We start from the raw sequence: 14,308 nt of genomic DNA on the forward strand, positions 1-14,308 counted from the left end.
CATTGTAATGGCACCCATGGGAGTACCAAAAAAAGAGGACAAGGGGGCAGAAATACTTAAATAACAACCCTAAGCAACTCAAAGGGCAAACATTAAATATATTACCTGTAAAACTACTAATGAATGTCGGGAAGAAAAATAATAGAATAGTGTACAATTAGTTAAAATGTTCTGACCATATAGGTATTATACGACTACCTAAAAAATGGAGTTGGGAACAGGATGGAGATTTTACAGAAAGTAGAAGAATATTAAAATTATCATTAGATATTTACTGTGATAGTAAAAGGGTGTTACTTTACATTAGATGTTAAGGAAGAGAGAAGTAGGGAAAGTAGAAACTACTTTCTACTTCAGTATTCTCATTATAGGGAATCTAAATTAGCTATAGAAGAGAAACACAGGTATCATATTGTCATCATAAAGATAACCATAGAGCAAAAGTATACTTCCCCTAAAATACTAAAAGTAATATATTTTAAGGAAAACAGAAGGGAACAACAACAGCAACCCAGAGAGTATAAGCTTTTAAAAATTGTGCAAGGTTTTGTGTATACATTGTTCATTAAATCCTTGAATCACTGTTTCATCCTAATTTTAGAAAGGAGAATGCAGGCTCAGAGAAGTTAAGCAGCTAAATAAAGATCACATAGCTAAAAAAAAATGTATCAAAACTGGAATTTGCTGGCACGATGGCACACATCTGTAACACCTTGGGAGACTGAGGCAGGAGGATCATGAGTTCAAACCCAGCCTCAGCAACTTAGTGAGGGCCTAAGCAACTCAGTAAGACCCTGTCTCTAAATAAAAAATACAAAAAGGTGCTGGGGATGTGGCTCAGTGGTTAAGTGCCCTTGGGTTCAAGTCCTAGTACCAAATAAAATAAAGTAAAATAAAATATAAACAATAAAAGGGCTGGGTTTGTAGCCCAGTGGTAGAGTACTCCTGGGTTCAAACACCACTACCACCAAAACAAACCAACCAACAAACAAACAAAAAACACACACACACACACACACACACACAAAACAAAGGGATGGAGATGTGGCTCAGTGGATAAGTGCCCTGGTTAGAATTTGAATATGTATGTGTGTGTGTGTGTGTGTGTGTATGTATATACACACACACACACACACACATATATATATATATATATATATATATAAACTCTCGATCCATATACATAAGGCACATCTAGACTCACTTATGAGGGCTAAAAGAAAAAAATGATGGCTAGTTGAATTATTTGGGAGATCTAATATATGATGTTATAATGATGCTAAAGTATGAATTAAATCTCAAAAATGGGCTGGGGATGTGGCTCAAGCTGTAACGCGCTCGCCTGGCATGCACGGGGCGCTGGGTTCGATCCTCAGCACCACATAAAATAAAGATGTTGTGTTCACCGAAAACTGAAAAATAAAATATTAAAAAAACTCTCTCTCTTTTTAAAAAAAATCTCAAAAATTTATGCCTATTTTAGGGTGGTCAACTATTATCGGGTCCCAGATGAATCTAAGAAAGATAGTAAAGCTTTTGGCTACAGCAAAAAATTTTGGAACAATGCTCAAGTTGTAAACCTGATTTTGCAGCTTACTATCTGTATCATCTTGGGCAGGTTTCTTAATCTTTAACATCTAAGTTTATCTACAGAGTGTAAACAATATCTACTTCATAGTGCTACTATAAGGATCAAATGAGATGATGTATATGAAGCAGTTAACACTATCTCTGGAACAGGGTGAGTACTTGGTAAATAATACCTGTTATTAATTGCTATTATTAGCTCAACATGATCAGTAGTCTAACAAATAAACATCACTGGTCACACATTGGCAATACATTAAATTCCTGTAAAACACTTCACTATGCTTGCCTGCAAATTTGCGACCATTAGTATTATTTTTAAAATATGAAAGAACAATTATATTGGATGCATCAGACACAGACTTGCAAACTTTTACTTTCTCCCTCAGAGCCCTGTTTTAGAAATAAGAAAGCACCTATAAACTGAAGGTACCATTCAAGCAGTCTCAGAGCATTTGAACTAGACATTTTAAGGGAACAAAAACTTAAAGTATACTGTCAAAAAGATCGCAAAGACCAGATATATAAGAACATATGCATATAATATTTTGCTAAGTTGTTGAGGCTGGCTTTGAACTCAAAATCTTCCTGCTTCAGCCTCCCAAGTGACTGAGATTACAGGCGTGCGCCACCTGGCTTATAATGAAATCTGTATAGTAATTTTTATAACACAAGTGGTATAAGAAGATCTGACCTGAGTCCTGTCTAAGGAGTTCCAGTTACTAATGTATCAAGTGAGGTAGTACCAAAGTGATTCTACTGAGTGAACCTTGGATGACATTAAAGTCACTATAACTAAAACAGTTGAGGGAATGTTTGAATGAAGTAGCTAAAGCCAGAGAGAATTAGGGAAGGCTGAATGGAAGAATTAGTTCCACCTATAAGTTTTTTGTTCTTTCTTGTGAACCCAGGGCTGCTCTACCATTGAGCTACATCCTTAGTCCTTTTTATTTTTTGAGACAGGGTCTCTCTGAATTTCTCAGGCTGGCCTTGAACTTGTGATCCTCCTGCCTCGGCCTGCTGTGTAGCTGTAATGACAGGTGCACACCACCACACCCAGTTTTTATTACCAGCTTTCCAATGATATGGGGGGCGTGAGTTGTCACACATGGCACATGGGGCAGGAAGACTACTACTGCACCATCAATCTTTACAAAGATGTGTTACTGAGATGGACTTCGGGAATGGCAGAGTGAGGATGTCAGTGAACTTGCTTCCCCATAAAAACAGTTCTGAGCAGGCAAAGGAAAGAATAAGTGAATGTGAAAATAGGTCAATAGACATTATCCAGTTTGAGTCTGCTTATCCAGTACAGAAAGGGAAAAGAATGAAGAAAAATGAACAGAGTTTCAGAGACCCATAGGACACCATCCACTGTAATGGCATACATGGAATACCAAAAAAGAGGACAAGGGGGCAGAAATACTTAAATAACAACCCTAAGCAACTCAAAGTTGATGAAAAACATTAATTTGCACAATGAACTCGAGTTGAAACTCAACAAACCCCAAGTAGAATAAAGTCAAAGAAATCTATACCTAGATACATGAAAGTCAAACGGACCAAAGTTAAAGAGAAGATGTTCAAAGCAGTAAGAAGAAAAAAACTTAGCCCCTGTGAGATCCTCAATACAAAGAATGGCTGATATGGCATCAGAAAACCATGGACATAAAAAAACAAATATGATGACATCTTCAAAGTGTTCAAAAGGAAAAGACTGTTAGCTAAAATTACTCTTTCAAAAGGAAAAAGACTGTTAAAAAAAAAAAAGAAAAAGACTGTCGGAAAAAACTCTCCTTCAAAAATGATGGAGAAATTAAGACATTCCTAGATTAAAAAAACAAAAAAGAGACTGGGGTTGTGGCTCAGTGGTACAGCACTTGCCTTGCATGCGTGAGGCACTGGGCTCGATCCTCAGCACCACATAAAAATAAATAAAATAAAACAAAGATATGTGTCCACCTACAACTAAAAAATATTAAAAAACAAAAATACCCCAAAGAGAATTTGTCACTATCCGATCTGCCCTTTAGGAAATACTAAAGGAATTTCTTTATGAAAAGGACACTATATGGTATTTTAAATCCATAGAGAGAAATAAACAGCATGTGTAAAGATAACAATAAAAGTAAATATTAAAGATAATACATGTATTTTAATTTGTAACTTTTATTTTCTTCCTTAACAAAGCAGTAACATTAAACAATTAATTATAAGTCTGTGTTGATGAACATGTAAGTGTAAAGATGTGATTTTTTTTAATGACAATAATACCACAAAGAAAGGGGGAGTAATTGAAAGTATATTGGATCAAAATTTGTTTATTACTGAAATTAAGTAATAAACCAAACTAGATTGTTTTAAAATGCTAACATGCTAACTGGAATCCCCAGGACAGCCACTGTGAAAATAACTTCAAAAAAAAAAAAAAAAGAGAGAAAGAAACAAAGGAATTAAAACGATACTCAAGAAAATACCCATTCAATACAAAAGAAGACAGTAATAGTGAAGCAGAAAAACACAAAAACAAAATACATAAAACCTAGAAAAAAATGGCAGATGTAAATTCTCCCTTATTAGTAATTACATTAAATATAAATAGATGAAACACTCTAATCAAAAGATATTATATAAAATGTTTAAAAAACATGTTTCAACTATATGGTATTTATAAAAGATATGCTTTAAAGAAATACATACATTGAAAGTAAAAGGATGAAAAATACGTACTATGCAAACAGTAACCAAAAGAGAAATGGAGTGGCTATACTAATATAAGATGACATGAAAATTGTTGTTAGAGACAAAGGACATTTTATTATGATAAAGGTAATCTATGAGAATGTAACAATTATATATATACATGTACCTATCAACTAAGTCCCCACAATATCTAAAGTGAAAACAGAAATGCAGAGAGAAATAGATAACTGAACAATAATAGTTGGAGACTTATATATCTCACTTTCAAAGGACATAATAGAGAGATGATCAACAAGGTACCAGAGACTTGAACCACACCATAAACAAATCAGGCTTATCAGACTTCTACCAAAGATTCCTTCCAATAATACAACATATAATTTTCTCAATGGGCACACATGAAACATTCTCCAGAATAGACTGTATACTAGGCCATAAAATTATTTAAAAGAACTCAAATCATACAAGGAATATTCTCTAAACAATGAAATAAAATCAATAACATAACAAAATTTGGGGAAGTCATAAACAGATAGAAATTAAGCAACCTATTCCTAAATGATTAATGATCAAAAAAGAAAACATATGGGAAATTAGAAAATATTTTTAGGTAAGTGAGAACAAAATACAACATATCAAAACTTATGGGAAACAAACATTCAAACAAGAACGTGTAATAGCTCCAGTCACAATAGTTAAAAGGTGGAAATAAATATCAAACAGCTAATAAATAAATAAAAATGTAGTAGTAGCCATACAATGGAATATTATTCAGCCACAAAAATGAGTACATTCCTACAAAAGGAATGAATCTTCAAAATATATAGTAAGTCCACAAAGTACACAGGTTATAATCTCATTTACATAAAATACACAAAACAGGTATAGAGACAGAAAACAAATTAGTAGTTGTGAGAGCCTATGAAGATGGGGGAATGGAGAATGATTGCTAATGATAAAGGGATTTCCTTTTAGGTTGATATAAAGTTCTGGAACTAGATAGTGGTGACGACTGCAGAGCACAGTCAGTATATAAAATGCCACTCAATTATATACTTAAAAATTTTTTTTATACCTTAATTTAATTAATTTATTAATTTATATGTGGTGCTGAGGATAGAACCCAGGGCCTCGCACATGCCAGGCGAGTCATCTACCGCTGAGCCACAACCCCAGCCCTTAAAAATGGTTTATATAGTCAATTTTATGAACTATATTTTATCACAATAAAAAACATTTTGGGGAAAGAAAATAATGTTAAGAAAAAATATTTAAAAATTTTAAATAGACACTCAGGATCTAAAAGAGAGAGCCATGATTTCAGCAGAATATCAAAATATTAAAATTATCAAGAAATAATCATGTTCCATACTTGTATGTGAGGCCAAGAGGCCTCAAGTGTGGGTTCATCCTCTTCTGGATCAAAATCTGGATTATCACTTGGAGGAAGAGTACGGAAGATATTAGCACTGATCTGCAAAGAAAAATACATTTAGATTTATGTTCTTATTACATAATTGAATTCAACAATGCAAAATGGAATACTTTTTAAGACCCTTGATTTAAGAAAAAAGTTTCGACTATAAATTTCAAAAATCTATAAATTTCAAGATATGAAGGAGACAGGTGTTTCTCTCTTTTCTCTGCCCAATATCTGACTTCCTGAAGCTACTGAAGATTATGGATTACTTCTAGATTCCTCTTCCTTAAATATCACTTCTTTCCAAGTTTTGCTTAAAAAGAAAGGGGAGAGTAGGGCAAAATTACTAATCTTACCTATCTCTAACTTGATTCCTTAAATCTTTCCACCATTCCTTGCATATTCTAATACAGTCATATTCAATACTTAAAACATGTAAACAAGTTCAATAAAACATCTCTATTCTTATATGTACATGCCACACTAAAGGACAGGTAAAAGGGCTTCATGATTATTACAGACATAGCTTATAACAACTCATCATTTAATTCATTGTATTTCCTCTACTCTGAGACTTTTTAAAAACATACGATCTGAAATCAGGATTTGCTTTGAGATTCTTCATTTTAGATTCAGTGAAACATAGTATTTACAATTTCATCTTTTGCTTCCTCTATCTCCATACCAACATATTCTTTTTCTCGAGTGAAGGACAGACCATGGTTCCAATCCCTAGTTCTTTTAAGAATGATGACGGACTGACAGGACTGACAAACCAAATAGTTTAGTAAACATTTAAGGACCATTATGGGGTTGGTCATTTGAGATAAACTATCTAGGGGACAGAGGATAAGATAAGCAGCGTTTGATTTATGCAAGCAAGTTTCCAACTATTCTTCTTCTTTTTTTAATGAAGTGGCATCCATGGTAGAGTAATACTTCTAATAGTATTACTCTAAGACTTAACTAATAACTAAAATGAAATTTTAAAAAAGACTTAACTACATCTCATATTTGTCAGTAGTAAAAGTTAACCTTGCAGCCACCAATAAAAGTATTTGTACATAACAAATATTCAGAAGAGTTTTAAAGGACTAAGTGAGAAAAATGGCTCAACTCTTACCTAGAAATTAAGTACCCAGAAGTTAAACAACAAAACACACACACCTTTGCACTTTGGCAAAGAAATTAAATCCCAGAGTACATGTAGCAAATTACAGAATAGTCTGCAAAATTTTCAAAATTCCTGAATACAAACCTTTTGAAATCAATAATATTAAGAAATGATGTTCTTTTGTTGTTGTTGTTTTTGGTACTGGGGATTTAACCCAGGGGATTGCAATGAGCTACATCCACAGCCCATTTTATTTTTATTTTGAGACAATGTCTTGCCAAATTGCTCAGGGTCTTGAACTTGTAATCCTCTTGCTTCGGCCTTCAGAGTTGCTGGAATTATGGGTGTGAGCCATCACGCCTGGATTTTTTTTTTTTTTTTTTGATACCAGGGATTGAATGCAAGGGTGCTTAACCACTGAGCCATGTCCCCAGCCTTTTTTATTATTTATTTTGAGACAGGGTCTTACCAGGTTGCTTAGGGCCTTGCTAATTTGCTGAGGCTGGCTTTAAACCTGCTACCTCCTGCCTCAGCCTCACAAATTACTGGGATTATAGGCCTGTGCCACCATGCCTAGCAAGAAATGAAGCTTTTTATCCTTGGAATTTTTAAATGATAAAACAAAAATCAAAATAGGAACTCCATTAATATTTAATGTTTACATCCTTAAACTGTTGCTCCCTTTTTACTGTGTGCCCAAGTTTAGGAAACCACTTTTATTTTGATTAACATTCTCTCTATAGCTAATCTTTATAGGTTATACTTGCTATTAACTTTTTTAAAAATGTGTTCTTTTTAGATATACATGACAGTAGAATGTATTTTGACATATTATACATAATGGAGTATAACTTATTCTAATTAGGATCCCATTCTTGTGGTTGAACATGATGTGGAATTACACTTGTCATGTATTCATATATGAACACAGGAAAATTATGCCAGATTCATTCTACTTTTTCCTATTCCCATGCCCCCTTTCCTTCATTCCCCTTCCTCTAATCCAATGAACTTCTATTCTCCCCTCCCCCACCTTTATTGTGTGTTAGCATCTACATATCAGAAAGAACATTTGGCCTTTGATTTTTGAAACCGGATTATTTCTCTTAGCATGATAGTCTCTAGTTCCATCCATTAACTGGCAAATACCATAATTTCATTCCTCTTTATGGCTGAGTAATATTTCACTGTATGTGTGTGTGTGTGTGTGTGTGTGTGTGTGTATATATATATATATATATATATATATATATATATATATATATATACACATACCACATTTTCTTTATCCATTCATCTGCTGAAGAGCACTTAGGCTGGTACTTGCCATTAAGTTTTATACCATGGTATAAATTTAAATTGTGTACTTGGCAAATCTCTACTCCAGCTGAATTTTTTGTGTTTTATTAGAATATAATGAAATATGAAAAATCACAAATCCCATGCAAATTTCTGTTTGGTGGATGAGGCTGAATTACCAATAAATAGTATCCTGAACACCATTACTTTAATAAAGGGGGTAATTTTCAGATCACATCAGACATTCTAAACATTTACTTGTATAGGCTGAGAATTCCTTATCCACAATGCCTAAGAGGTGTTTTGAATTCTGGATTATTTTGGATTTTGGAATACTTATATATACATGATGACATATCTTGGGGATGGAATCCAGGTCTAAACACAAAACTCATTTAGGTCTTATAAACATAGCCTGAAAGTAATTTTATATAATATTTCTAGTGCACCTGTGTTTTGACTTCAACTCATCAGTGAAGTCAGGTATGAAAATTTCCACTGTTGATTCATGTTAGTGCTCAAAAAGTATTGTACATCTTATTTTGGATTAAGGATGCTCAATAAGAAGCATTACTTAACTTCTCAAAGGACCCAAGTTTTAATTAAAGTGTTATAGTCTACAAACACATTAAAATGTCCTAAATATCATTTCTTTTAAACCAAACTCCCTTACCCACTGCTTAAATATTTTATTCCCCAAAGTTTTTCACTGGTCTTCTCCTTCCCCTTTACAAGTTCTTTCTCAGTGACTACTCACCCCCCATGACATCATCTATTATCAATTTATATGTACAATCTTGAGCCTACATTTTTTTTTCCTAAGCTCAAGACTGTACTATCCAAAATGGTAGCCACCAATAATTGTGGCTGCTGAGAGCCATAGCAAAGTAGGAATGACGGATGGCATTTTTGGTTGAAAGGTGACACCAGCAAGCCATTGAGATGATAATGATTATGTTAAGATGTGCATTCAATTGGAGATTAGACCCCTGCTGTCTGCCTTGGCCTGCTACTCGCAGGGACTCCCGGAGAGTTCCCATTGGTTGGGGAAGTGCGGTAGGAGGGAATTCCGGAGGAGGGATTTCCTGTTGGTGTAGTGTGTCCCGGGAGAAGGCCGCGTGTGTGGCATTCGTGGGAGTTTTGGAAATAAAGTTTGTTCCTGCTTGAGTGGCTCGTGATTTTGTGCCCAGCCAGACTGCGGCATGTGGCTGCTAAATTCCCTAACTCCTAAGCAATGATAGCATCTGGTAAATGGATAGATAATCTTTCAAATGGACTAGTTTATAAAACATTCTTTTGGATGTATTAATTGCATACATTTATTAAAAATCAGTCTCCAATTCATAATTATACCTCAGATCTTATTTTGAATTTATATCAATCTGAGGAACATAAGTCTAGAGGCTTACCATTTTTACTATATCAGAATACGCTGATTCAACAATTACACCACGATTAGTTGAAACATACTCAACCAGTTCATTCAGTGTTGCTCTTTTAATTTCTTTGCTCTTCAAGTCTGAAACAGAGTCCATGAAATCAAACAGTATACAACACTGCTGTAACTTCTGACAGAATAGCTCTTGTTGTTCATTTGAAGTGGCATCTATAAATAAAAATAAAGAAAAACTTAGAAATAACTTAAAAGTTACCTTATATAGTTATTAATTTTGTAGAAGTTACTTTCTTACATATTTAAAACCCTTCCCAGAAAGCTAGTGATGAATTCACCCACCCACCTCATATTATGATTTAGGGACTTATTCTGAACTTCTCTCATTGTCCATAATCATTATTAATTCTGTTTAACATATCTGGAATCTTTTTCTTATTGCTCCCACTATCACTTTAGACCTTTGTCATACCTCATCTAGACCACAAAAGACATCCTAATTGTTCTCTTACATGGTCTCATAACCACTATCACTCCTGATTTATCTTCCAAACTACTTTGAAAAGCTAAAATCTTGCTAAAATGAGAATCAATATGCTCATACTCAATAATTTTCAGTGATCCCAAATAATAACAACCTGTTCATTCTCTGCAAAACTAGTTGTATTTTAAATAATAATTCTTTTCTTAAATCCTTTAGAGTTATTACCCTTGAAGCAAAATGGTTATATGTATTTAATTCCAATTAATAACCTGATATTTTCCAAAACTGATAACCAGTTGCTTTTAATAAATAAACAGATGTCTGCTCAACACTGATACTTGCTCCCCAATTGTGCTAAACTTACAGATTGTATATGTGTATATGTATCTTTCTTTCTATCTATATACACACTGTAGAAAATGGTGACTAATTAGGCTGGTGGAATTATTCTCAAACTCTATAAGAAATCACCATAGGTCTCTCAGTTGCTTGATATCTCTACTTTCAAAGATACCCTTAAACAGTATATAAGCTTTATTATAACAGATAATATACCCGTGTTACATCTTTTATAATTAAAACAATGAAATTCCAGTGTAATGAATAATTTGGGAAAATTTTAAAATATTTTTTAGCTTTTTTCCCTGATGCTTAAAGTAATACACAATATTGTGCTTCAATATGGCCAACTCTTATTCTCTCCTTTCTCTCACTCCTACCTCCTTGGAATGAAAACAGTTCTCTTACTATTTTCTAAAGGCAAGGTCTTTGTTCAAAATCTTTATTCTATATAACTTTTTTTTTTTTTTTTTTTTTTTTTTTTTTTTTTTTTTTTTGCAGTACCCAGGAGTGCTCTACCACTCCAGCCCTTTTTATTTTTTGAGACAGGATCTCACTTAGTTGCCCAAGCTTGCCTTGATCCCCCTGCTTTGGCCTCCAGAGTTACTAGGATTACAGTTGTGTGCCTCCAGGCCTTCTATCTGAAATATTTCACCAGACTTCCTTCCCTATCTTTCCAAATTCTATAATTCCTTAAGAATAAATTTAGATCCCACATTTTCCACAAAATTTCCCTTGGGTAGGTCAGGATACAATGATGTCTCCTTTCACTGAACATTTATAGTAGTACTCACAACAACAATTTATATAGTTGAATGTGTATTATCTTTAGGTCTATATTCAATGTTTCCTTTATCAACCCCCAAAAGATATCAGGCTTCTTAAGGACAAGAATCATTCATTGAGTAGGGTTTCCCTTATCTAGTAAAAAGTATTTAAGAAGTCCACAAACCTTTTACGCCTGAAAAGACTCTGAATTTGAAGAATAAAGATTATGCACTTGGGGCTGAGGTTATGGCTAAGTGGTAGAGCATTCACCTAGCACGTGTGAGGCCCTGGGTTTGATCCTCAGCACCACATAAAAATAAAATAAATAAAATAAAGGTATTATGTCCAACTACTACTGAAAAATAATAAAATATTTTTTAAAAGATTATGCACTGCAAAAGAGACTACTGAACAAAAAGTTTAAAACTGGTACTAAGATACCAAAAATGGTATAGTGAATTATTATATTACAGTTATGTTTAAGAATTGATAATAACCATTTTTATCAAAAGAATAACCTCATGATAGAATTACATGGATTAAATGAGATATGATCATGAAGGTGAAAGCATATAATACTTCAAAATGGATTATAAAAGGCTTTTTCCCCCTCTTACATCACAGGCTAGAAGCCTGTAGCTAACATGACAAAGACACAAAATATTTTCAGGATTGGCAAATGGTAGGGTTAAGGTTAATCCAGAGATGGGACTACCAGAAGGATACAAGGTACTCGGGTTCAGCAGAAAAGTATGAAGCTGTGGAAAAGCAAAAAGAAAAAATCCTCCCAAGAGACAAAGCAGTCACGAGAACAAGGCTCAGCCTGTGGCTCTGAAGTGTACCTGACAGGGGACGTAAAATAGTACCAGTTTAAGAACATGTTACATGTTCTAAAAAGAGCATCTTTTTCTGAGCATTTAATTCTTGGTCTTCAGAAAAAAAAATTATTTTTCATAGCTTCTCCATTCAATAATCCATTTATTGGCTTAAAGATTTATTTGAATTTGTTATTGTTTTCTTCCTCTTCAAGAACTATATCCTAGCATTCAACTAATGCTTTGATGAGACAGGTCACATATAAATCCTCCTCAAACATTAGAAATATTTAGAAAGTACTTTAACATTCCAAGTCCTTTGGCTCTGGGTTAAAACAGAAGTTTACAATTCTAATTATTTTTAGGTATTATATAATAGAAAAATCTTTCCTATTAACCCTATCTACAAGTATGTTTATTGAATGTTAAGTCTGCTGTGCTACATAACATCATACAGCACTATCATTAACATTAATACTTCCTTCATGCCAAAGGTAATTCTAAGTGCTTTATATGTACTAATTTAGTTAACTATCACAACAACCCTTTGAAGCAGGTTCTGAAGGTTAGAGTGATTTCTACCTTCAAAAGATTAGAGGTAGATTGGGAAGAAAAGACATCAAACATAAAAAGATAATGTTATCAAAGTGGAGAACACTTTTCAGGCACACGCCTGAAATCCCAAGGACTTGTGAGGTTGAGGCAGGAAGATCGCAAGTTCATTTTTTTTTTTCATTTTTTTTTATTGGTTGTTCACAACATTACAAAGCTCTTGACATATCATATTTCATAGATTAGATTGAAGTGGGTTATGAACCCCAAATTTTACCCCAAATGCAGACTGCAGAATCACGTCGGTTACACATCCACAATTTTACATAATGCCCTATTAGTAATTGTTGTATTCTGCTACCTTTCCTATCCCCTACTATCCCCCCTCCCCTCCCCTCCCATCTTCTCTCTCTACCCCATCTACTGTAATTCATTTCTCTCCTTGTTTATTTTCCCATTCCCCTCACAACCTCTTATATGTAATTTTGTATAGCAATGAGGGTCTCCCTTCATTTCCATGCAATTTCCCTTTTCTCTCCCTTTCCCTCCCATCTCATGTTCAAGGTCAGCCTCAGCAATGTAGTGAAACTCTGTCTTAAAAAGGAGGGTGGTGGCTGGGGGAGGTATGTGACTCAGTGGTAAAACACTGCTGGGTTCAATCCCCAGCATCATTAAAAAAAAAAAAAAAGGTAACTTTTATCAGGCAAAATGCAAAAGATATTGCCATTTACCACACAAACACACATACACATTATACACCCACTGTCTACATAGACACATGCCAATATATACACATACTGCCTATTCTCCATACAATCTGTAATCAAAAAATTTTTGAGCACTTATAAGATTAAATATAAAAAAATTAAAAATAAAACCAGAATTAATTAAAAGGAGGAAAGTAATAGTTTTTACAAGGCATTTGACTTCTTGCACTGAATTTCTTAGCAGCCCAGGTTAAATAGCTATAAAGGTTAAATGAGACAGGAAGCTACAGTTATCTACTGGTGGTTAGCCTACTTATAGGTGCAAGATGTGCAACATTTTCATATAGGTCAAAAACCTGTATGGTAGTCATTAAAAAAATCAAGGAATCCTGGCATGGTGGTTTGTGCCTATAGTCCCAGCACTCAGGAGATAGAAGTGGTAGACTACTTGAGACAGGAGTTTGAGACCTGCCTGGGCAACACAGTGATACATCATCTCAAATAAAGAAAAGTACCATGAAATATTTTGTAATTGCAGATGTTTAATCTGTAGTTCTGTGCTTTTCTATAATAGTACCACTGGATTTTTTTTCTTATAATAGTAGAAAAATCAGACTATCAACTTCGGCTATTTCATAAACATAAATAAGAATCTGAGAGAAAAAGAATAAAATAAATCTGAAATGTAAAGAGTATTGACAAGATCTACACTGGCTGCTTACAACTTCTCTATTATAAGCATTCTTACAAATAAAGTCTGTCATACACTCAATATTATTTCTGTCTGGCAATGTCTTATAGTAATGTCACATATTGTTTTTTTCCTTGGCTATTTTTTCTCTGTTCACTTAATTTTATCCATTCATCTGTTGATGATCACCTAGGCTGGTTCCATTGTTTGGCTCTTGTATATTGTGCTGTGGGAAACAGTATGCATGTGTCACTAATGACAACTTTAATTCTTCAGGATAAATACTGAGGGGTGGAATAGCTAAGTGCTACGGTGATTCCATGCCTAGTCTTTTGAGAAACCTCCATACTGATTTCCATAGTGGTTGTACTAATTTACTATCCCTCCAACAGTGTAAAAGTGTTCCTTTTTCTCCACATCCTCTCCAGCATTTATT

At 34.0% G+C, this 14,308-nt stretch overlaps 1 protein-coding gene across 1 annotated transcript in view; it reads right to left on the minus strand.

Annotated features, from left to right (window-relative positions):
* The window catches only part of PPP2R5A (protein phosphatase 2 regulatory subunit B'alpha), a 69,040-nt gene that overhangs the window by 25,235 nt on the left and 29,497 nt on the right, over positions 1-14,308 (minus strand). The window contains exons 2-3 of the mRNA XM_081297250.1: positions 9,533-9,729; positions 5,663-5,764 (exon numbers count right to left, since the gene is read on the minus strand). Of these exons, the coding sequence (XP_081153376.1) occupies positions 5,663-5,764; positions 9,533-9,729 (299 nt within the window). The remainder of the gene's footprint in view (positions 1-5,662; positions 5,765-9,532; positions 9,730-14,308) is intronic.

Source organism: Spermophilus citellus (assembly GCF_964194105.1).
Source record: "Spermophilus citellus genome assembly, chromosome: 6".
Classification (NCBI taxonomy): Eukaryota; Metazoa; Chordata; class Mammalia; order Rodentia; family Sciuridae; genus Spermophilus; species Spermophilus citellus.